The sequence below is a fragment of the Gopherus evgoodei genome, chromosome 5 (assembly GCF_007399415.2).
Source record: "Gopherus evgoodei ecotype Sinaloan lineage chromosome 5, rGopEvg1_v1.p, whole genome shotgun sequence".
NCBI lineage: Eukaryota > Metazoa > Chordata > Testudines > Testudinidae > Gopherus > Gopherus evgoodei.
The window spans coordinates 27,227,735-27,250,909 of NC_044326.1; the positions used below are offsets into that span (position 1 = coordinate 27,227,735).

The 23,175-nt window shown below is 44.8% G+C and overlaps 1 protein-coding gene across 5 annotated transcripts in view; it reads left to right on the top strand.

Moving 5' to 3' along the window:
- STX18 (syntaxin 18) overlaps positions 1-23,175 on the top strand; it is a 119,419-nt gene that overhangs the window by 78,685 nt on the left and 17,559 nt on the right. For all 5 annotated transcript variants that reach the window (XM_030563612.1, XM_030563610.1, XM_030563611.1 and 2 more), the window contains one exon: positions 10,461-10,549. In XM_030563612.1, coding sequence (XP_030419472.1) covers positions 10,461-10,549 — 89 coding nt within the window. The remainder of the gene's footprint in view (positions 1-10,460; positions 10,550-23,175) is intronic.

Here is a 23,175-nt window from a genome sequence, read left to right on the forward strand (position 1 = left end):
ATCCGGACGATCCAGGCCAATGCCAACACGATCTGGCAATCTCCGGTCTCTATCCCACCTGCTGCCCGGGGAGTGGAACGCAAATATATGGTGCCCTCCAAGGGCTACGAATACTTATATGTCCATCCTCCTCCCTGCTCCCTCGTTGTCCAGTCAGTCAATGAGAGAGAACGCCATGGCCAGCAGGCCCCAGCCCCGAAATCAAAGGACGCGAGGCACATGGACTTGCTGGGGCAAAAAGTCTGCTCTGCAGGGGCGCTTCAACTCCGCGTGGCTAATCAGCAAGCCCTCCTTAGCCGCTATAACTATAATACCTGGGCGGCGGCGGACAAGTTTAAGGAGTTGCTCCCACAGGACTCCTGGCAGGAATTTGCGGCCCTCCTGAACCAGGGAAAAAAGGTGGCTAGAACTTCCCTCCAGGCGTCCTTGGACACAACCAGCTCTGCAGCCAGGACCCTAGCCTCTGGAGTTACTATGAGATGTATCTCATGGCTGCAAGTCTCACGCCTTCCCCTGGAGCTCCAGCATACAATCCAGGGCCTCCCCTTTGCAGGGCAAGGCCTCTTCTCTGACAAGACAGACTCTAGGCTGCAAAGCCTAAAAGATAACAGGGTTATTATGTGCTCACTAGGCATGCACACGCCAGTAACTCAGCGCAGGCCCTTCCGCCCCCAGCCACACCGCTCTTACCCTCAGCCCAGACAGAGACAGGACTTTGCCAGAAGGCGGAGTAGAACCGGTCGTCGGAGGCAGTCAGGCACCCAAGGGGGCCAGAACCAAGGTCCCTCCAAACCACCCACAGGGCCACCCCCCCCCTTTTTGAAGGCGCGGGCGACGTACCAGTTTTGTTAAAGGATCTGTTCCCTCCTTTCTCCAACCACCTCTCCCTTTTCCTCCCTGCATGGTCCCAGCTAACGTCATATCGCTGGGTCTTACGCATGCTGGAATTTGGGTACCACCTCCAATTTATTTCACGCCCCCCCTTCCACCCCCTTCCTCGTCCCTCTTCAGGGACCCCTCTCACGAGCAATTCCTCCTTCAGGAGGTGCAGACGCTCCTTGCCAAAGGAGCCATAGAGGAGGTACCAAAACATGAAAGGGGCACGGGGTTTTACTCCCGCTACTTCCTAATCCCCAAGGCAAAGGGAGGTCTCAGACCTATCCTGGATCTGCAGGAACTGAACAAATTCATGATAAAGTTGAAGTTCCGCATGGTATCCCCGTGGGCCATCATCTCATCCCTGGATCCCGGAGACTGGTATGCCGCCCTCGACATGAAAGATGCGTATTTTCACATAGCCATCTACCCTCCTCACAGGAAATAACTCTAGTTCGTAGCCAACCACCAACATTTTCAGTTCGCGGTCCTACCGTTCGGCCTCTCTACAGCCCCAAGAGTATTTACGAAATGCATGGCTGTAGTCGCTGCCCACCTCCGCCGCTGTCGGATACACGTTTTTCCGTATCTAGACGACTGGCTCATCTGAGGGACCTCCGAGGCACAAGTCACCCATCACGTCGGCATTGTCAAGGACCTCTTCCTACATCTAGGCCTGATGATCAATGCGGAAAAATCCACTCTGATTCCCACTCAGAGGATAGACTTTATTGGCGCCACCCTGGACTCCAATCTCGCCAGAGCCTGCTTACCACTGCCCCGGTTCCAGGCAATGGTGGCCATCATCCAGAGCCTGCAAGCTGTTCCGTTGACTTCGGTTCGCACTTGCCTCGGTCTCCTGGGTCACATGGCAGCCTGCACGTTTGTGACGAAACACGCCAGACTGCGCCTCCGTCCTCTCCAATCGTGGCTCAACTCACTGTACCGACCAGGCAGAGATGCCATAGACATGATAGTCACCATTCCCCCGAGCATCCTAGGCTCCTTTGAATGGTGGTTGACCCCCTCCCTGGTGTGTGCAGGGCTGCCGTTCCATCCGCCCCAGCCCTCTATGTCCCTGACGACGGACATGTCATCTCTCAGCTGGGGTGCTCACCTCAGACATCTATGCACTCAAGGCCTTTGGTCATCTCAGGAGCTGGCCTTGCACATCAATGTCCGGGAGTTGAGAGCAGTCCGCCTTGCGTGCCGGGCATTTCAGCATCACTTGCAAGGCCATTATGTGTCAATATTCACAGACAACACAACAGCCATGTACTATATAAACAAACAAGGCGGGACACGGTCGTTGACCCTTTGTCAGGAAGCCATACGACTCTGGGACTTTTGTATAGCCCACTCTATAGACCTCATAGCGTCCTTTCTCCCCGGGGGTTCGAAACACTCTGGCGGATTGCCTCAGCAGATCCTTCCTTTCTCATGAGTGGTCGCTTCACCCGGACGTTATTCTTTCGGTCTTCCGGAAGTGGGGATTTCCCCGTGTAGACCTCTTCGCGTCCCGCGAGAACAGGAAATGCCAGATATTCTGTTCCTTTCAAGGCCTCTCCCAGGGTTTGATAGCAGACGCTTTCCTGATACCATGGACGACTCACCTGCTCTACGCTTTTCCACCGTTCCCGCTCGTCCATAGGGTCCTGCTGAAAGTACGCAGGGACGGAGCTCGCTTGGTCATGATCGCTCCAGGCAGCACTGGTACACCATATTGCTCGACTTGTCAATAGCTAACCCCATCCTTCTACCTCTTCACCTGGACCTGATAACTCAGGACCACGGCAAACTTCACCACCCAGACCTACAGTCGCTCCGTCTCACGGCATGGCTCCTAAGCGGTGACCCAGTCTGAGTCGTGTTGCTCTGCCCCAGTGCAACAAATACTCTTGGGTAGCAGGCAGCCTTCCACTAGATCAACATATCTGGCCAAGTGGAAGCTGGTGCGGGTGGCAGAACGTTCTTCCCGCCGAGGTCTTGATCCCCACCATTTTGGACTACCTCTGGTCACTTAAACAGCAGGGCCTAGCGGTATCATCATTGAGGGTACACTTGGCGGCCATCTTTACCTTCCACCTAGGGGAGAATGGCAGCTCAGTGTTTTCACATCCTATGGTATCTCAATTCCTCAATGGCTTGGAGCGCCTATACCCTCAAGTACGCCGCCCCGCCCCAACCTGGGACGTCAACCTGTTTCTTACCAGACTTATGTCAGCCCCATTCGAGCCGTTAGCAACTTGCTCCCTTCTGTACCTGTTCTGGAAAACTGCTTTCCTCGTGGCCATCACATCGGCAAGACGAGTTTCCGAGCTTCGGGCTCTCACAGCGGACCCTCCATATACTGTGTTCCACAAGAACAAGGTGCAGTTGCGACCATATCTGGCCTTTCTCCCCAAAGTGGTGTCAGCCTTCCATGTTAGCCAGGCGATCTTTCTGAAGCCAAATTCATCGCGCAGGGAGCAACAGTTGCACTCCCTAGACGTCTGTAGAGCACTCGCTTTTTATATCGAGTGGACAAAGCCCTTCCGCAGAACACCCCAACTCTTCGTCGCGGTGGCAGAGCGTATGAAGGGCCTACCCGTTTCCTCACAAAGGATTTAATCCTGGGTGACATCGTGCATCCGCACCTGTTACGACTTGGCTCATGTCCTCTTGAGCCATGTCACTGCACACTCTACCAGGGCTCACGCTTCATCTGCTGCCTTCCTGGCTCATGTGCCCATCCACGAGATATGTCACACAGCTACCTGGTCCTCGGTCCATACCTTCGCCTCTCACTATGCCCTGGTTCAGCAGTCCAGAGATGACGCAGCCTTTGGCTCTGCAGTATTACACTCTGCGACATCTCACTCCGACCCCACTGCCTAGGTAAGGCTTGGGAATCACCTAACTGGAATGGATATGAGCAAGCACTCGAAGAAGAAAAGACGGTTACTCACCTTTGTAACTGTTGTTCTTCGAGATGTGTTGCTTATATCCATTCCAAGCCCACCCTCGTTCCCCACTGTCAGAATAGCCGGCAAGAAGGAACTGAGGAGCGGTTGGGTTGGCAGGGGTATATATCCGGTGCCATGGTGGCGCCACTCCAGGGGGCGACCCAGTCGACCCACCGAGTGTTGCTAGGGTAAAAATCTTTCAATGAACATGCACACGGCGTGTGCACATCTAACTGGAATGGATATGAGCAACACATCTCGAAGAACAACAGTTACAAAGGTGAGTAACCGTCTTTCGCAAAGCATATTTTGAGAGTGAGGCAGCAAAGTCTTAAACTTTGTGGCATGTTTCAGAAGCGTTCTTCAGCCAAAGGCAAAAACTTTTTTGAAGCAAATTTTTCCATGCAGAGCTGCCAGCAGAGATCACTGTGAACTTTCCCACAAGCCTTTATTCCCTGGTTGCTTCTAATTTCCTGATTTTTTTTTCCCCAATATTTAGGATATGACAGCTCAACCCATATGAAACCAACTCTGTGAATATCTTGGTTCTCACTTTTTTAGTACTCCTCTAAATGCATTTGCCCTGAGGTCCTGTAAGATATTTTGTAGAATTTCCTTAACTGATAAAAGGGCAGGCTGTCTGAAAATTAGCCTCCTATATTCTTAAAAGAACATCTGCTCTTTTTAAGCCTAAGGGAGACACTGAATCTAGCATCTGCAACAAGATTTGGAATGTTAAGAAAAAGTGTATATGAGATAAGGTAAAGGAGGCAGATGGGATGGCGAATATCTTGTTCCTGCAAGAATGCTTTTTCTCCACAATCCTGATTTTTGCTGCTGAAGGGATTGTATCCTGTCCATCAGTAGGTGAGCACGTCTGATAGCGAGGTTGTTAAAAGTGATACATAGGATACGTATTCAATTCAGCCAGTTCCCTTTAGGCTAGAGCCTGAGAATAGTGTTAGAATTTCTCTAAAGGTGTCTGCCTGAGCCTGTGAGGTCTGTCTCACTTTTCTCCTCTGTCTGTCTTCTCAGGGTATGTCTAAACTGCAAACCACCCCCCTCTCCCAAAAAAGTGTTCTTAACTCGGGTTACCTAACCCTCATTTAGCTAGCTGTGGTTAAAATAGCAGTGAAGACACAGCGACTCAGCTTTTAATTCAGGTTAGAGAGCCTGAGGTTGAACTTAAGTTGCTAATTGAGTTAAAAACTGAATTGCTGGGTTTTTGCTGCTATTTTAACCTGAGTTGGCTAATGTGGGTTAGCTAATGCAAGTTAAGAGCACTCCTTTTTTGACAATGTAAGCGTATTCCAAGTCTGCATTAGGGCAGGTAAACTGGCAGAACTACTTTGCAGGAAGCCTTTCCGTGCAATAACAGCAACCTCAAGGATAGTTTCAGAGTTCATCCCCAAAGGGACCTCTATTTTCTGAATGCTGTTATAGAAACAAATGCTTTCTCCAGTATTAGTTCTGCCATTTGATCTAATAGAGGAGCCTGGGGTACTGTATGAATATGATCTATTGCACTGAAATTCTGTTTAGAGGGAAACAAAAACTGGGATGACTGTTACTTGAAGTTAGGGTCAGACTGCATCTGATAAGACAGAGGGGAAGATGTACATGGAGGTGGTCTATTAATCAGAAGGGTATTTCTGGTCATCAACTATTGAGTGTTTTTCTTAAACAAGTTTGGTGAAAGAGGCAAACCCCTCTGGGCAGTGATTTTACATGTCATGTGGAAGGAAGGATGATTGGGGAGAAGTGAAAACCCCATTTCTAAATGAAGGCTCTAATTTTGGTCCCTCAGCACGTACAAACATTTTAATTCTCAGATTCTGTAGTTTTATCTACCTAACCAGCTACATTTCTGCAATTTTACTGTGAGCTTTTTCTTCTCAAATTGAACCTGCTATAAGACATAAGGTTGCAGGCTTTGAGTGTCTGTTTATGATGCACACTGCATTTCCATAGTAAAACTGAGCAGTGCAGCGTGTAGGTTATAGTCATGTTTTTCCTTAGCTCATCTTAGCAGCATTTTATAGCTGGGAGGCATGTCAGCAGAGAACAGGCAACGAAATAGTATCTTTAGTGGTTCTGTGCGCTTCCAGCCACCTGGAGCACCACTGCAATTTTGGACAACTCTGTGCAGCTCAATCATCCAGAGCACTGTTACAGTATTCAGCTCAGAAATCTGTGCCATGCCACAAGAGGTTCTAGTCTTTGATTGCCTAGGGCCATCAGATTCTGATAACAACATTACACTGTAAAGAGGTGTCACTTATTGCACCTTTCACCGCATTTGAGACTTGATTGTGATTGTGCTAGTTAGTTTCATTATTAGCCTGCCTTTAATTGTTTAGGTTTCAGAGTGGTAGCAGTGTTAGTCTGTATCAGCAAAAACAAGAGGAGTCCTTGTGGCACCTTAGAGACTAACTCATTTATTTGGGCATAAGCTTTCGTGGGCTAAAACCCATTAATTTAGCCCACAAAAGCTTATGCTCAAATAAATGAATTAGTTTCTAAGATACCACAAGGACTCCCCGTTGTTTTTAATTGTTTAGAAGCAAGTAGCTAAAAGTGTATTTTATTACATAAGTTAAGCTGATGCAGAGCTCTTAGAGATGCTGATTACTCTTTGAGAAAACGGAGGCATCTCTATGAAAATAGTTCTACCTGAAATATTTTATACACACATACAATACCCCACTCACCCTGCACACCGGGTTGCATGAATGAGGTTGACTTAAGAGTTTGCTGCTATTGTTTATAAAACCATTATTTTCATTATGGCCTCACAGTAGTTGCTGTGAAAATTATGGTGATGCTATCAATAGGGGATTGTGAATTTAAATCTTTTGACCTTTGATTTCTTATAAGTGTTTTCTGTAATAAAAAACAAACAAAAGAAAATTTAAAAATATAATCAAGGTTATTTCTAAATAGGATATTTTCCATTGGGCATCAGTAGCTTGGGAAATGGTGATTGTTTGCATTTCTGAAGTGTCTGTCACCATAGCCTCTGGACACTCTTACACAAACATCTGTGCTACAAAGATTGTTCCCTGCTGGGAGCATACCTCTTGCCCAAATCCCCATGTACTCTGTCCTTTGTTAGAACATTTGGAATATTGGATGAATCTTTTGCCTCAGTTCATCATGGTTTAGTCCGTTCTCTGGCAGATTGGATTACGGTACTTTTGTTTTGATACTGAACACCTTTTTTACATCAGAATCATAAAAACCATGCATCATTGTAGGAAACACCCATTTGGTGTTTGTTTGATAAGCCTTTAAAGATTATATATTGCCCAGTTTTGATTTGCTTATTACAAACAGGACAGTTTGTTTATGGAATGAAATATAAATGATGGCTTTTGAATTAATCCTTCAGTTTAGCACATCGTTCTTTTCCATGTGAAGTAAACCAGTTTGGAAATTGGTTAAAAGGAATTTGATTGTTAATTAAAACAGTCAATGCATCTTTCAGAAATAACAGAGATATGAAGTACTTCATTTCAGCAACCCTACCTAGGAAATAGATATTTTTTTCTTTCTCTAGGTTTTGCTAGATGAATCATAATCTTAGGGCAACATTAAGGTATACTCCAGGAAAGCCTCAAATCTGCTTTCCCAGTAGCAGGAAATGTGTCGTAGTGACAGGAGCAATTCTGGGGAGATGAGAGAATGTCTCTCACGTAGTGCTTACTCTGGGTGTATTTGTTTATTAATGAACTTGTTGAATACACACACTGTTTCTTGCCAAGTATTGGCAGTACCTAGAAATAATTGGGCCCTTTGGGATAAGAAAGGGAATATTTATTATTATTTTATAGTCAGTTCCATAAACTAATTATCCTTTTTTCTTTGAATCAAGTGAATAAGATCAGAATGACAGATGAAATCTTGAACAACTACTTCACTGAAAACTGAACAGGATATTTTCCTGCAGTGACGTGTATTCGTTATAATTTTGGTGTAACATCTAAACAAAATAATTTATTTCTCTGTGAAATATATGTAAAGAGCTGATGATGCCCTAAGGAAAACGTAACCAGAATTATTTGTAAACCATCTTACATTTTTTCTTATCTTTACTTGTTTTTTTATTAGTTAGGGCACTTGTAAGAAACACAAAGTCTGGTTTTCATAAGAGCTAAGCTGATCCTGCTGCTCATTCACAATCTTTTGTTTGTAACATTGCAGTCATTTCCACAGAAACCAGTTGTAATGTCAGAAACCAGTCCTATAATTTTTGGAGAAGGAATGAGCAGTAACACCAGAGTTTAAAAAAAAAAATGGTTTCATGCAGATGTTCTGGTAACAAAGAGCAAGAGGAAAATATCTCCTTACAATATCTCTCATGAAATTGTTTTTAAACAGACTGCTATTAGAGGTTTCCCAAGAGAAGTTGGTTTCTCAGAGTGATGCATCAACATTACTTATTTAATTGAAAACATTCAAATACAAGATTATAAACAATTACAATGAATTAAATAAAAAAGTATCTAAACATCTAAATAAGGAAAATATTATAATTAACAGCAATTCCAAAACCTACAAAAAGGTGAAACAAAAACCTTTCTGCATCTTAGTTTTGCAGCTTGAATCTGGTAACTCTAAGCAACCAAGGCATAGAGTCCCTTGTGGGATGGCACAGATCTCTGTGCTGAGGTTTGTAACAATGTCCCAGTTGGGGGGTAGTAAAAAACCTCCCAGGGATACAGTAGTAACTCTGACACTTTGGGTATTGATGCTGCTTCTTGCCAAAACAGACAAAATGTCAGAATGAGTTGGTTCCTCTGAGAACATAAGAATGGCCATACCAGGTCAGACCAAAGGTCCATCCAGCCCAGTATCCTGTCTACTGACAGTGACCAATGCCAGGTGCCCCAGAGGGAGTGAACCTAACATCTAATGATCAAATGATCTCTCTCCTGCCATCCATCTCTACCCTCTGACAAACGGAGGCTAGGAACACCATTCCTTACCCATCCTGGCTAATAGCCATTAATGGACTTAACCTCTATGAATTTATTTAGTTCTCTTTTAAACCCTGTTATAGTCCTAGCCTTCCCAGCTTCCCCAGGCAAGGAGTTCCACAGGTTGATTGTGCGCTCTGTGAAGAAGAACTTCCTTTTATTGTTTTAAAACTGCTGCCCATTAATTTCAGTTAGTGGCCCCTAGTTCTTATGTTATGGGAACAAGTAAATAACTTTTCCTTATTCACTTTCTCCACACCATTCATGTTTTTATATACCTCATATCCCCCCCTTAGTCTCCTCTTTTCCAAGCTAAAAAGTTCTAGCCTCTTTAATCTCTCCTCATATGGGACCCTCCCCAAACTCCTAATCATTTTAGTTTCCCTTCCTCGAACGTTTTCTAATGCTAGTATATCTTTTTTGAGATGAGGAGACCACATCTATATGCAGTATTCAAGATGTGGGTGTACCATCGATTTATATAAGGACAATAAGATATTGTCCATCCTATTCTCTATCCCTTTTTAAATGATTCCTAACATCCTGTTTGCTTTTTTGACCGCCGCTACACACTGTGTGGACGTCTTTGGAGAACTAGCTACAATGACTCCAAGATCTCTTTCCTGATTAGTTGTAGCTAAATCAGCCCTCACCATATTGTATGTATAGTTGGGGTTATTTTTTCCAGCGTGTATTACTTTACCGCATTAAATTTCATTTGCCATTTTGTTGCCCAATCATTTAGTTTTGTGAGATCTTTTAGAAGTTCTTCACAGTCTGCTTTGGTCTTAACTATCTTGAGCAGTTTAGTAGAGATAAAAGGAATTAAAAGAGACTGGTATTTTTCTCCTTGTCCAGAAGTACCTCATAGTAGTTAATCTTAAACTGCAATTTCTATTGTATACTCTATTTTCAGAAGTTATATATTTAAGATGTTTTAGGTCCCAGTCTTGCAAATCACAACTTCAATTTATGAGAATATCCCTATTGAAATGAATGGGGCTGCTCCAGTATGTAAAAACAAACAAACCTGGTGTTAAGTGTTTGCAGGCTGGAGCCTGATCTAACTTGTTGCATGTAGGCAGGTCCCTCGTGAGGAATCCGTTGCACGATTGGGGCTGTAATCTGCAGAATCAACAACATAAGGAAATGAGAGGAGGTTTATGCTAATATTTTGAAATGAGGTTCTGAGTTTAATTTTGCAAAATCATGTGAGTAGTAAGGAGGTGGTTTTCTGAAATCTCAGGAAAGGTAATGGCTTTATACAGTTGGTGTCATTTTCAAAAGTGTACATATATTTCTGTTAACGTGCACATTGTGGGAGAAATGACTTTGTTTTGACTTTTACAAAGGATATGATGCTGCAAAGACTTCTGCATGGGCTTAACTTTATATACAATGAATAGTTCCCCTTGCTGCAACGTCCATACTTCAATGCAGCTACTCCCAGTGAACAAAATTAAGTGTGTGTCTAAATCTTTGCCCCCAGTCCTGCACTTGTACCTTACTTGTGTGAACTGCTGATAAATGTATAGCATGAGTCTCAATTAACTAGAAATGAAATCTAATCATTTGATGGTTGATACTAAATGATTAAGCAGTGGTTGTAGCTTCACATGTTGGTATGCTGATGTGTTTGGGATTTTTGTTATCTTTACAGATCAGAATCTGACAGATGCCCACACTAACTTGGGGCTATGGGGGGATGGCAGAGGTGAAGATGAACTGTCACCTGAAGAAATTCAGATGGTAAATTCTGTTTTTATATCTTCCCAGCCCCCGCCTTTCCAGCTAATGCTATCTGTGCATATGGTGCCTTAAGGAACACAATACATACTCTCACTTGGCTCTTGACTTGCTTTTTATGCAGAGTAACTTACCAAATTTCTGAGTAGCAGCCGTGTTAGTCTGTATCAGCAAAAAGAACAGGAGTACTTGTGGCACCTTAGAGACTAACAAATAACAAAGGTGCCTTTTCAACTTGGATTCCTAATTCTTAGTATCAGTTAATATTTAAAATTGCTGCAAAAAAGAGAGACTGCTGTGCAGCCATGATATTAGCGAGAGAGTATTTTTCAGCAATTAAAACTGCCCACTGAAATTTAAATTTAAATTGCCCTTTTAAATTGCTACGATAGGTTGCTGTTTCAATCATCAGACAAAGGAAGTCATGGCCACATGAAGAAACTTTTGGAAGATAAAAATTGTTGCTGCTGCTATTGCTATCCCTATTTGAGTTATTCTGTTGCAAGTTACTCTTATGTAATTTCATTCTTTTTATCTGTGAATTTTTAGTGCTTTAGTGCTTAAAAGAGATTGACCAGGTTTTTTTAGTGTGAATAGGCAGCCTACAAGCTTTCCTTCATAGCTGTCTGTGCAGCTCACTTCTTTGCCACCTTATGAGGCTTGTTCTCAGAGCAATCTATTGGAAAGCTAGAAAACTCAAACCCTGGGACTAACAAATGTTCTGATCCCAATTGTCAGAAGGGTAGGTAGGAGAGAGGCAGTCTCCGAGGATCTTCCTACACTAGGGAAAATTTCTGAATCTTTCGTGCCATTGCTAACACCAATTCAGCTCTATCAAAAGGGGCATTGTCAGCAGATCGAGGGACGTGATCATGCCCCTCTATTCAACATGGGTGAGGCCTCATCTAGAGTACTGTGTCCAGTTTTGGGCCCCACACTGTAAGAAGGATGTGGAAAAATTGGAAACAGTCCGGGGGGGGGGGGGGGGCCACAAAATTGATTAGGGAGCTGGAGCACGTGACTTATGAGGAGAGGCTGAGGGAACTGGGATTGTTTAGTCTGCAGAAGAGAAGAGTGAGGAGGGATTTGATAGCTGCTTTCAACTACCTGAAAGGGGGTTGCAAAGAGGATGGATCTAGACTGTTCTCAGTGGTGGCGGATGACAGAACAAGGAGTAATGGTCTCAAGTTGCAGTAGGGGAGGTTTAGGTTGGATATTAGGAAAAACTTTTTCATTTGGAGGGTGGTGAAGCACTGGAATGGGTTAGCTAGGGAGGTGGTGGAATCTCCTTCCTTAGAGGTTTTTAAGGTCAGGCTTGTCAAAGCCCTGGCTGGGATGATTTAGTTGGGAATTGGTCCTGCTTTGAGCAGGGAGTTGGACTAGATGACCTCCTGAGGTCCCTTCAAACCCTGATATTCTATGAGTCTAATGTCAGCCACTGGTTATCACCATCATTTCATACTGTGTCAGTTAACCCTGCTCTTGGCAGAGCTGATTGACATGGTGCTTTAAAATGCAAGTAGCAGCTGTAGCCCATCTATATGAGGTCTCTATGTCACTAAACTTTCCCTAGTGTGAACAGGACCCAAAGTATTCGGAAACCAGGTCTAGTGGGACTTTGACATTACCACCTTGTATTGAACTTTGAAGCAAACTGGAAGCAATACAGCAAACAAGCCTTAGGTTGTAACGTCCTCAGCATGACTAGTGTTGCTAAGCAGAAGGCTGCTGTATCCAGCAGTATCTGAAGCTTCCATGATGATATTCAAGAGTAGTCCTATGCAATGTTCACTCTAATTTTTTCCATCCATGTGCGGATTGAATTTTGTTATGTGCATCAGTATCGAGGTAATGTGTGGATATGCACCACCGGTATATATTTAAAATATATATATTTTAAAAGTTACCATAGGGATAATTACTCCAGCCAGGACAGATTAGGCATTTTAGAACTCAGTACTCAAAGAATTGAATGTAAGCATAAGAGAGAAATAAAAATTGTGAAAGGCATAGATCAGTCAAATAACTAACATAGCAGCACTTTGAAAGAATAAAATGACAGAAAATATATGTGCATTGCAGGAAGTATCAAGAAGTAACAACAACAGTAATGAGGGGGGAGGGATAGCTCAGTGGTTTTGGGCATTGGCCTGCTAAACCGAGGGTTGTGAGTTCAATCCTTGAAGGGGCCACTTAGGGATCTGTGGCAAAAATCAGTACTTGGTCCTGCTAGTGAAGGCAGGGGGCTGGACTCAATGACCTTTCAAGGTCCCTTCCAGTTCTAGGAGATTGGTATATCTCCTATTATTATTATTATTATTATTATTATACTATACAAGTATGTGTTAGGATGTGAGTGTGAAATACTGTGTGTGTATATGTGTGAGAGAGAGAGAGACACATGCTGCCCCCTTAAGTATGCTGCCCGTTTAAGTTGATTGGCACTCACTCACCAGTCTGAAGCCTGTTTTGTTCAGACACAGCAGCAGTTGCCAGCAGGCTCCTTCCCACTCCTGAGCCCTGTCGTGTCCCCTCCCCTGCTCTGTGGAGATGGGGTACAGGGGTAGGGGGAAGGAGGACACCTTCCCCCCTGCTGCAAGCGGGAGGCTCTCAGGAGCAGCTGGCCAGGGGCTCCGAGGCAGAGGGCAGGAGCAGCACGGCATTGGGTGGAGGGGTACCTGAAGTGTACGACACTTGATAGACTGCTGGGCAACCATATAGCTTAGAGGGAATTTAGGTCCTAGGTAGAGCACTATAATACCCATCCTAGACATGACAAAGGTGTAAATAACTGTGGAAAGGGCTACAGCTAAGGAAAAAGGTCACACTCACTTAGCTAATCGCAGATTAAAAGAACAGATACTCTTGACCACAATTGCTGAATGTCTAGGAGGAGAGTGAGGGACCAAACAGCCCCCTGAATTGCAGACCGCATTGCGAAAGAGTGAATGTGGCCCCTCTCAAGAGAAAGGAGCAGACATGATCCTACTTAAAGTCCTTAACAAGCTTCCCTGGATGATGACAACATCACTTATGAGAACATCCTCCTCCTCACTCATCTTTTTTTTTCTTTTCTCTCAATCTGACATAAAAAGGCCACTCTTTCATAGAGGCCTCTCTTCTGTTTTCTTCCAGCAGTCTCCATGTAAATCTCCTGCAGGTCAAATGGAGGTTAACACCAGCTATTTGAGTTGCTATATATAAAATCGTTTTCTAATAGTTGATTAATAACCTTGTTAGTGTCTTTTCTTTTGGCTCTGTGCTATATACTAGGTTTTGGACCAGTTACCATACTCTTTATTCTAGCAGTTTAGAATAAAGTTTCATGGCATCTCTATACAGTGTTTAAAGATTTCTTGAGTGCTTGAGAAATAAATATTCACAAGGAGATGATGGAAGGAATTCTAGAATTCACAATCCTGAGCTAGTTGTAGTCTGACCTTCTGTCAGCTCTTCCTAAGGGATAGCCGCTGGATGTTTTTACAAAGTGCATTATTACTCCATGCAGTCTTTCAGAGTCCTCCTGCTCTTCATTTTTATTTTTTATATACTTGCACTTGGCATTGTCCATCTTACATCGGCTCACTTTTTACACTTGATTTGCTGTGTGTCACGAGTGACACTTAATATAAAAAAACCTACCTGAAATCAACATTGACGTTCTGAACTAAATAAACAAATACAAGGCCATCCTGTCACTTTTATTCTTAATGTGCCTTGTTGTGCTGACATTTGGCAGGATGATACCCCAAACATGACAATGACCGTACACCCCTACCAGGCCTAGGCAAGTGGAGTAACTTGGGTTGGAAGTTTTAACCTTAGCTCCAGATTTAATAGCCTGGTCAGCGAAGCATCAGATGCAGAATGCTACTAAGATTTATTTTTTTTTTTTAAATCTCTGCTTGCAAAGTGATATATTAACATGGTAAGTAAATTGCTCCTGGGATGTGCATTAGTTTACTTTTAAATATTAACTGCAAATTTTCACTTCAAATGTGTTTTTGTTATCATCAAAGGAAAAGTAGCTTCCCTTAGTACTGGAGCAAATAGCACTGAAAATACAGCAGGAAACAAGATGTGAAAGAAGCATACAGAAGCGAGCTATCGCTATAGCTAGCGTTACCCTCTCTCCTGCCCTCACTTACTTAAAATGTTGCCAAAAGTCACTCCTGAGCTGGTTGGCTGATTTTCTTTTGATGGAGGTGTAGGCTAGTCCACGTGTTGAATCTTCCTTACCTGCAGTTCAAGTGCTGGATTCCTACCTGAAAAATCCCTGATATCTTACCCAAGTTCTCTTTTACTATACAAGCATTGTAAGAGGCAAATATGGCCAGCATTAATCAAAACTGTAAGTAAGGTACTTCAGCTTCTCCCCCTCTCAAGTGGGATTTGAACTTAGTGTTATCTGCCCTTATGGTTCCCCCCTTTGACCTGTTAGCCTCTTAGTGATCTTTTTAGTGACCATCACCTCTATGAGGAGAGTAGGTGAGCTGCATGCCCTACTCTGTTTTGTTAAGGACAAGGTACAGTTTAGGCCACAGTTTCTCTCCAAAGGAGTATGTGTCTTTCATCTCAGTCAGTATATTTACTGGTTTTCTTTCCAAAGACACAAGCTCCTAAGGACAAACCAAAGCTCCACATTCTGGATGTTCTAGCTTTTTGTCTAGATAGAGTGAAGCCCTTTCAGATCTCTTCCCAACTATTAGTCTCCTGTGCAGAACAATGACTGTCCAAGTGGATCACCAGCTCTTATTGTCATGTGCTACAACATGTAGGTTGCCACCCTTCCAGAAACACTGTCTGTACATTCAACCAGAGCGTGCAACATCCACAGCATTTGTAGGAAACATCCCTATTGTGGATACTTGTAGAGTAGCAATGTGGTCATCAGTCCACACCTTTGCGAGATATTGTGATTGCCTCCGGGTCAAGGGAAGATACTGCTGTAGGGAAAGCAGTTCTGCAGTCCCTCTTCCAGTGAGATTTCTAGCCCCACCTCCACTGGAAACTCTACAGGAGTCACCTAGTGTAATGGACATATGCAACCACTCAAAGAAGCAAGAACAGTTATTCACTTCTCATAACTGTTGTTCTTCAAGATGCATTGCATGTCCATTATACAGCTCACCCTCCTTCCCCAAACCTCCAGGATGTTTCAACTAAGGGTCGGGTATGAAGGAAGTGAAGGGTGGGCAGCATGGTTCTGCCCTTTATACCCTCAGCTTGGAGCATGAGGGCACCAGGCATAGGCATGGCCTCTATGGATACTGCTAGGGAAAACTCTTCAGCACTGGTGCACGGGATGCCCACACATCTAGTGTAATGAACATATACACCACATCTCGAAGAACAACAGTTATGAGAGGCAAGTAACCATTCTTTACTGGTATTGCCCTCTTTCGTTCTCTCGCTCTCTTTTTTCATATGAGCAGTAAGAATGTTACTGATATAATCTTTTCCCACTAATTGATGCTTAAAGTGCTTCTAGCAAGACTTAATTCTATTTTCTAGATCTAATATGAATAGTTTTATTATTAAATATAACTAGATGAGGCTATTTACAAAGTGCAGGGATGTGTGTAATGGTTTTGGCTAAATGAACTGCACTGTCACCAACACCTGAAAGCATTTTTGAGCAATAGTTCTGCAGATATGCCTGAGGTTTGGAGACATGCTGGCACCTAGCCAAAGGATTTTATGTATATTTTGATGAATTTTAGGTTATTTTAATATTATTGTGTTGATTAACAAGAACTCAAAACTGATAAATTTCCAAGCTGTTCTGAAAGATTTTCTCCCCCGGCAGAAATAAAACATTTGACAAAACACTGGGCCCAATTTTTCATTCGTGTGCAAAAACTGAATTTAGTGGAATTACATTAATATGAGTAGAAATCAGGCAGCTATATGCTCTTCCCTTGAGCATTGCATTAGGACATTGTGTCAGATAATATGCTTCATCACAACACTGCATCAACCCTAGTCTCTTCAATGCAAGAATCTCAATGTGCTTTACAAATGTTAATGAATCCTCACAATATCCAATAGCTGATTTGATAAGGGGCATTTAGACATTTCTCCTCTATTTTTATGTATGTTATTACAGGAGTAGTTAATTTTTACTCTTTTAATTCTTTTTCTGTGAATAATGGTCTATAATGATCCAGTTGCATGGAAGTTACATTTATTTTAAGTAAATTGACTCCCAGAACGTACAAGGTGAGAAATACTGTAGATACTGGATTATTGGTTTTAAATTGGAATGTGTTTTGGCAAATTATACCCATAGTTCACAATCAGTGTTTCATGATCTTTCTTGAGGGTAAAATAATGAGTTAAACTCTATCATATGGCCACAACTGCAATTTAATTCATTATTTCACCCACAGGAGAGATCATTACATGGTCCAAAATGGTTGCAGACTATTGTATGATTTGTACAATAAATCCTAATTTATAACCCATAGTGCAGGTATATTAATGCTTTTATAGTTATTGTAAGCAGATGTCTTGTGGTCAGATTGAGTGTAATTAAATCTGTTTCTATTTGAAAAGGTCTAATTTCCTCAACTACTTTCATCTTATTTTTTGTCTATGGTTAAATCACATACAGACATTTAATGATGTATCTCTTGGGATAACAAAAAAGAACTCTGATTATTACTTTTATTCATTATATCTTGGGCAGAGTCTAAGCAATTTGTCACTTTGTGCCATCCTTTTGTAGCAGCATATTTTACTGTCCTAAAAAGAGCTTTCTTTATTAAGCCATAGATTGTTGAGCTATATTTAGATTGCCGTAGTTTCAGTTTTATGTTCCTATCATGTAAATTCTTTTGTGACATATTGATGTATTATGTGCTCTGTGTTCTAACCTTTTGTTCAATTGACTGTTCTATCATAGCTGCTTACAGTGCGGACCAAATAATTCATCAGCCATCATTTCAAATTACAAAGTTTATCTAGGGATATTTTTTTTAAATATAAGTAGAGGATTTGAGATTTCTTTTAGAATACATTCTCACAGTGAATTTATACTATTTGTAACAGATCACAAGCATTTACTGTGTATTGAAAATCTGATTTCTAAACTGGTTATACAATTCTTACTAGAGTGCTAAAAAATGGTAAAATTTTTGGTGCTGAATTTTCAGTGCAGTACTGCTCCAACTTATTCCCGCAGCAGCACAAACAAGTTTGAATAGTCCTGCGTGAAAAATTCAGCACCAGCAATTTTACAAACGGCTATAAATTGTCTGCCTTCTCCAGTCAATTACTATCTTGACTACTTGGTGCTGGACCTCCTGGGCTTGGTACACCACTTTACTTCAGGTTTACACTGGTGTAACTCCATTTAATACTTACACTAGTGTAAACCTGACATAGTGCAGTGGTGAATCAGGTCCCCAGGGTTTAACTCTTGTAGCCATTCATTACTATAATAGTAAATACGTCTATACCACTCATTAGATTTTGTTAACACATGCTCCCTTTGGAGGAAGAATCTCCAAAGACAGAGTCCTTGTAATGGGAGGTAATTTAATTGTTTAGGTTGGGATGTTAGGATTCTACCATGAATCTGTGGGCAGGGGAACAGGCTTTGACTATGGATGGATTGCTGCTAATAAGATTGAACCTCTGGAAGACACTTTCTAGAGTGCTTCAATGCCTGTGGGGAATGGGGGCATCACTCTGTAGTTGAGGATGGGTAGGCCATGGCTGTGGGCACAGTTGAATATTCCAGTTACATGGAGTGTAGCTGTTACAAAGCCACCCCTAAATATATATCTGTAGACAGGATAGGACATTTTGGAAGAAACAGATAGATGGAAACAGATAAATTATCGTATTTAGCACCCACTCTTCTGTTGTTAATGTCGAGATAATATTAATTGGACACCTAGCTCCTTTTAATGAGTTAATGCTCATTTTAAATATCAGAATGAAATAAATGCCACACAATTGCTAAAATAGTCTTTCAAAATGTAAGACAATCTGTTGTGGGGTGGTGACCACTCTGTAACACCCCCTGTTGGCCGGACATGGACACTGAAGGCACCCCCTGTCGGTTTTCCTCTGTGAGGTGTAGCACTTTAGCTTTCCAGACACCAGGCTGTCCTCGAGATGTGACCAAGTCACAAACAAACTCTTCTTCCAGGGTAGCACAAGTCACTAAAATTCCCAGCAAACACAAGGGTCTTCTGCCTTTCAGGAGCTTCTCTTCAGCCATGGGCTCTGTTCCCAGCCCCTTTCTGGGCTACAGTTGAGAGTCTGGCCATGGCTACACTTACAGTTCTGCAGTGCTGGTAGTTACAGCTGTGTTCGTACAGCTGTGTAGGGCCAGCGCTGCAGTGTGGCCACATTTGCAGCATTTGCAGCGCTGTTGGGAGTGGTGCATTGTGGGCAGCTATCCCACAGAGCACCTCGTCCCGTTTTGGCGCTGTGGCTTATGGGAAGGGGACGGAAGGGTGCGGGTCTTTCCGCTTCCTGTTCCAACGCCCCGTGGTGCTTTGCTACACATTCCGAGCAGTTTGGCGGCATTGTGAGTCTGCAGCGCAATTTCTGTTACAAATGGAGACCGAGCTGCTGAGGGCCTTGCTGATGAATGTTGCCAGCACATCACGCATGGCAGTGGAGCTATTCCTTCAGCTGCAAAGTGACAGTGAGGAGGCAGATGATGATATTGATTCGCCTGACGCTCAAGACAGTAAATTGCTTGTGGCAGTAACAGACGTGCTCAGCACAGTGGAACGGCGCCTTTGGGCTCGGGAAACGAGCACTGAGTGGTGGGATCACATCGTCCTGCAAGCCTGGGATGACGAGCAGTGGCTGCAGAACTTTCGGATGAGAAAAGCCACTTTCATGAGACTGTGTGCTGAGTTCGCCCCTACCCTGCGGCTCAGAGACACGAGATTGAGAGCTGCCCTGCCAGTGGAGAAGCGGGTGGCTATTGCAATCTGGAAGCTGGCAACTCCAGACAGCTACCGATCGGTGGCGAACCAGTTTGGAGTGGGAAAGTCCACCGTTGGAATAGTGCTGATGCAAGTTTGCACAGCCATTAATCGCACCCTGCTAAGAAGAACTGTGACTCTGGGGAACGTGCAGGACATTGTGGATGGCTTTGCACAAATGGGTTTCCCTAACTGTGGAGGGGCAATAGATGGGACGCATATTCCTATTCTGGCACCACCCCACCTGGCCTCAGAGTACATTAATCGCAAGGGGTATTTCTCCGTGGTTCTCCAAGCGCTTGTGGATCACCGTGGGCGTTTCACTGACATTTACTCAGGATGGCCTGGAAAGGTGCATGATGCACGCATCTTTCGGAACAGTGCCCTGTTCAGGAAGCTGAGGGCCAGGACTTTTTTCCCAGACCGCAAGATCACAGTAGGGGACGTCGAAATGCCCACTGTGATCCTTGGAGACCCCGCTTACCTCTTAATGCCATGGCTCATGAAACCATATACAGGGAAGCTTGACAGGAGCAAGGACCGGTTCAACTACAGGCTGAGCCAGTGCAGAATGACTGTGGGGTGTGCTTTTGGCCGTTTGAAAGCCCGCTGGCATTGTCTTTATGGGAAGCTAGATTTGGGGGAAAGCAGCATCTCCGCTGTTATATCCGCGTGCTGTACCCTCCATAATATTTGTGAAGGGAAGGGTGGAAGATTCAGTGAGGAATGGACCTCCGAGGTTCGACGCCTAGAGGCTGAATTTGCACAGCCAGAGAGCAGGGCTACTAGAGAGGCCCAGCAAAGGGCTTCAAGGATTAGGGATGCCTTAAGGGAGCAATTTGATGCTGAGAGCCAACAGTAATGTTTGGTGCCTTTGCTGTGCTCGTTTTTCCCTTGGGATACAGTATTTACCACGTTCTGGAATAATAAAAACTATTGTAAAAGCCATGAAATCCTTTATTCAAAATACAGTACATAAAAGGGCAAGGGGGTAGGGTGGTGGACTGTACATTCAGAGGTTTGAATATGTCCTGTTTGGATTGCTGTTCAATGTCTGCTGCACTTCAGGATTAATATGCTGCAGCATCATGGGGGTGGAGTGCACAGGGTAAGGATTGTAGTTATCAGGGCTGGTAGGTGATCATACAGGTGTTGGGAGCAGCTGGGGGTAGTAAGAAACAGGCTGCTGGAGAAGGGTGTTTTGTGCAAATACTGGGGAACAAGAAAGAGAGCTTTGGGAGGGGTGTGGGTTACCACGGTACAGATCTGCTTGCATGGCTACGAGAGACTGGAAAGAGTCAGTTTGGTGAGCCAGGAGGCTTATCAACTGCTTCGAGGTTTTTCTGGTAGCCAATTCCTTTCTCCTGCTTTCTGTTTGCCTCCACTCATGCATTTTCTCTCTCCATTCCTGCGTCGTCCTACTTTCTCTGGCGTACTGATTCATAATTGCTTTGATCAATTCTTCTTTTGATTTTCGTGGATTTTTCCTCAAGTTCTGCAAGCGATGGGCAGGCGGTGATCCGGCTGCATTATTCAAGGTCACTTAAAAAAACATAGATAGAAACATGTAATACACAGAGGCTACATTGTTTATTATCACACAGTGAAGGAGTTTGTAGACTTTTTGTAGCATCATTCCCACATACCTAACATAGCACAGAGAGGCCACGGAAGCAAAGGCATGGCGAGCAATGGGGTGAGTGTTTCTGCCCCGACTTCACCTGGGAAGGGGAACTGCCTGATGGCTCACTGGGGTTTCTCTGCACTGGGTAGAGGAGGGAGCTGGGGGCCTGCACAGGGGACAGGAGGGAACAGGAAGCTGACGACCTGCAAGTGGGGGGGACCGCGAAGCTGCCGACCTGCAAGGGGAGGGGGCCGGGAAGCTGCCGACCTGCAAGGGGGGGGGACCGCGAACCTGGCACCCTGCACTGAGCAGTATCCCTACATTCTCAACAGGGTTTCCTACTGCCAGATATATCACTACTGCGTGTTACCTGGGAAGAGAGGGAGGGTCTTCTACAGCAATGTGGATTCCGCCCTGGTCCCTATGCAGCTTGCCTGTGTGCAGCAATGGTCCCCCCACCCCTCGCGGCACAGTGGCTTGGACGAGTTAGCCTGACCGGGACAAGGACCACAGTGGCTCTCCCTATAAACTTGCGAAAGCACATTGCCCACGCTCTGGCTGCAAGTTCTCAAGAGATTACAGAGGCCGATTACAGAGATGTGATAGAGCAAATCAATGGGCTAGTCCACATTTAGGCATGCATGCAGGCAGCCATAACCCCAACCCTCCTCTCCCAAAACATAAAAATCTGCTTACCCGGAACACGCTCTTCTGCTGCGTCTTCACCAACAACTTCCAGCTGCTGCGACTGGCTAGCCTCCTCCTGGCTTGAGAAGAGCTCCTGGCTGCATGCCTCCTGGGACTCTGGGGTGTCTCCTTCCACCCCAGTAGCCTCACTCTCGGCTTCCTCTACACCCTCCCCCACTTCTCCCTGCTCTGAACTCTCCATCGTGCTCCTCGGATTGGCAGTAGGGTCACACCCAAGTATGGCATCCAGCTCCTTGTAAAAACGGCAGGTCGTGGGGACAGCTCCTGAGCGGCGATTTCCCTCACGGGTTTTGCAATAGGCACTGCGCAGCTCCTTTACTTTTACCCTGCACTGCAACGCGTCCCGTTCATGGCCCCTTAGCAGCAAGGACTTTGATAACTGCCCATAGGTATCATAATTTCTCCGGCTGGAGCGCAGCTGTGATTGCACAGCTTCCTCACCCCAAACACTGATGAAGTCCTGCAGCTCGGAACAGTTCCATGCTAGGGCTCGTTTGGGGCGTGGAGGCATGGTCGCTGATTGATTGATTGCACTCCACACCTGGTTGAGCAAACAGGAAGGGGATTTTTAAAATTCCCGGGGCATTTAAAGTGGGGGGTCAGCTGAGCCCAGGGCAGTGGAGTGTGAAACGATTACCAGAGTGGCTGAAAAGGTATGCTGGGATACCTCCTTATGCCCCGGAGGCCAATAAAAGCGCTGTTGGTGTCCACACTTGATGACCAGTGCTGCATCACCAGCGCTGGAATCGCTACACCCAAGGCAGACCAGGTGTACAGCCAGCGATGCAACCAGGGCGTTGCAGCGCTGGCCGTGCTTTGCAAGTGTGGCCACATCCTGAGTTGCAGCGCTGTAACCCCCTCACCAGCGCTGCAACTCTCCAGTGTAGCCAAGCCCTCTGTCTGGCTCTGGGATAGAGTACTCAGCCTCTAGGCCATTCCCCCTGGAATACTGTCCTCATCCCCTGCTAGGCTCTGTTCCTTGTGTCCTTCCCTACTCTGGTGTAGAGCACCAGGCCACAAGGCTGGTAGCTTTGAAGTACCCAGCCTCCTGCAGACCATCACTCAGGGCTTGTCAGGGCCGGTGCAAGAAAGTTTCGTGCCCTAGGCGAAACTTCCACCTTGCACCCCCCCCCCACCTAACCCCGCCCCCCCTTCCCACGGCAGCTAATGCTGCCTGGGGAGACTCCCCCCCCCAGGCAGCTAACCCTGCCTGGGGAGACTTCCTCCCCCCCACCATGGCAGCTAACCCTGCTTGAGTAGCCTGCCCCAGCTCACCTCGGCTCCACCTCCTCCATTGAGCACACCGGCGCTGCTCTAATTCGGCTTGCGGCGCTGATTGAAGG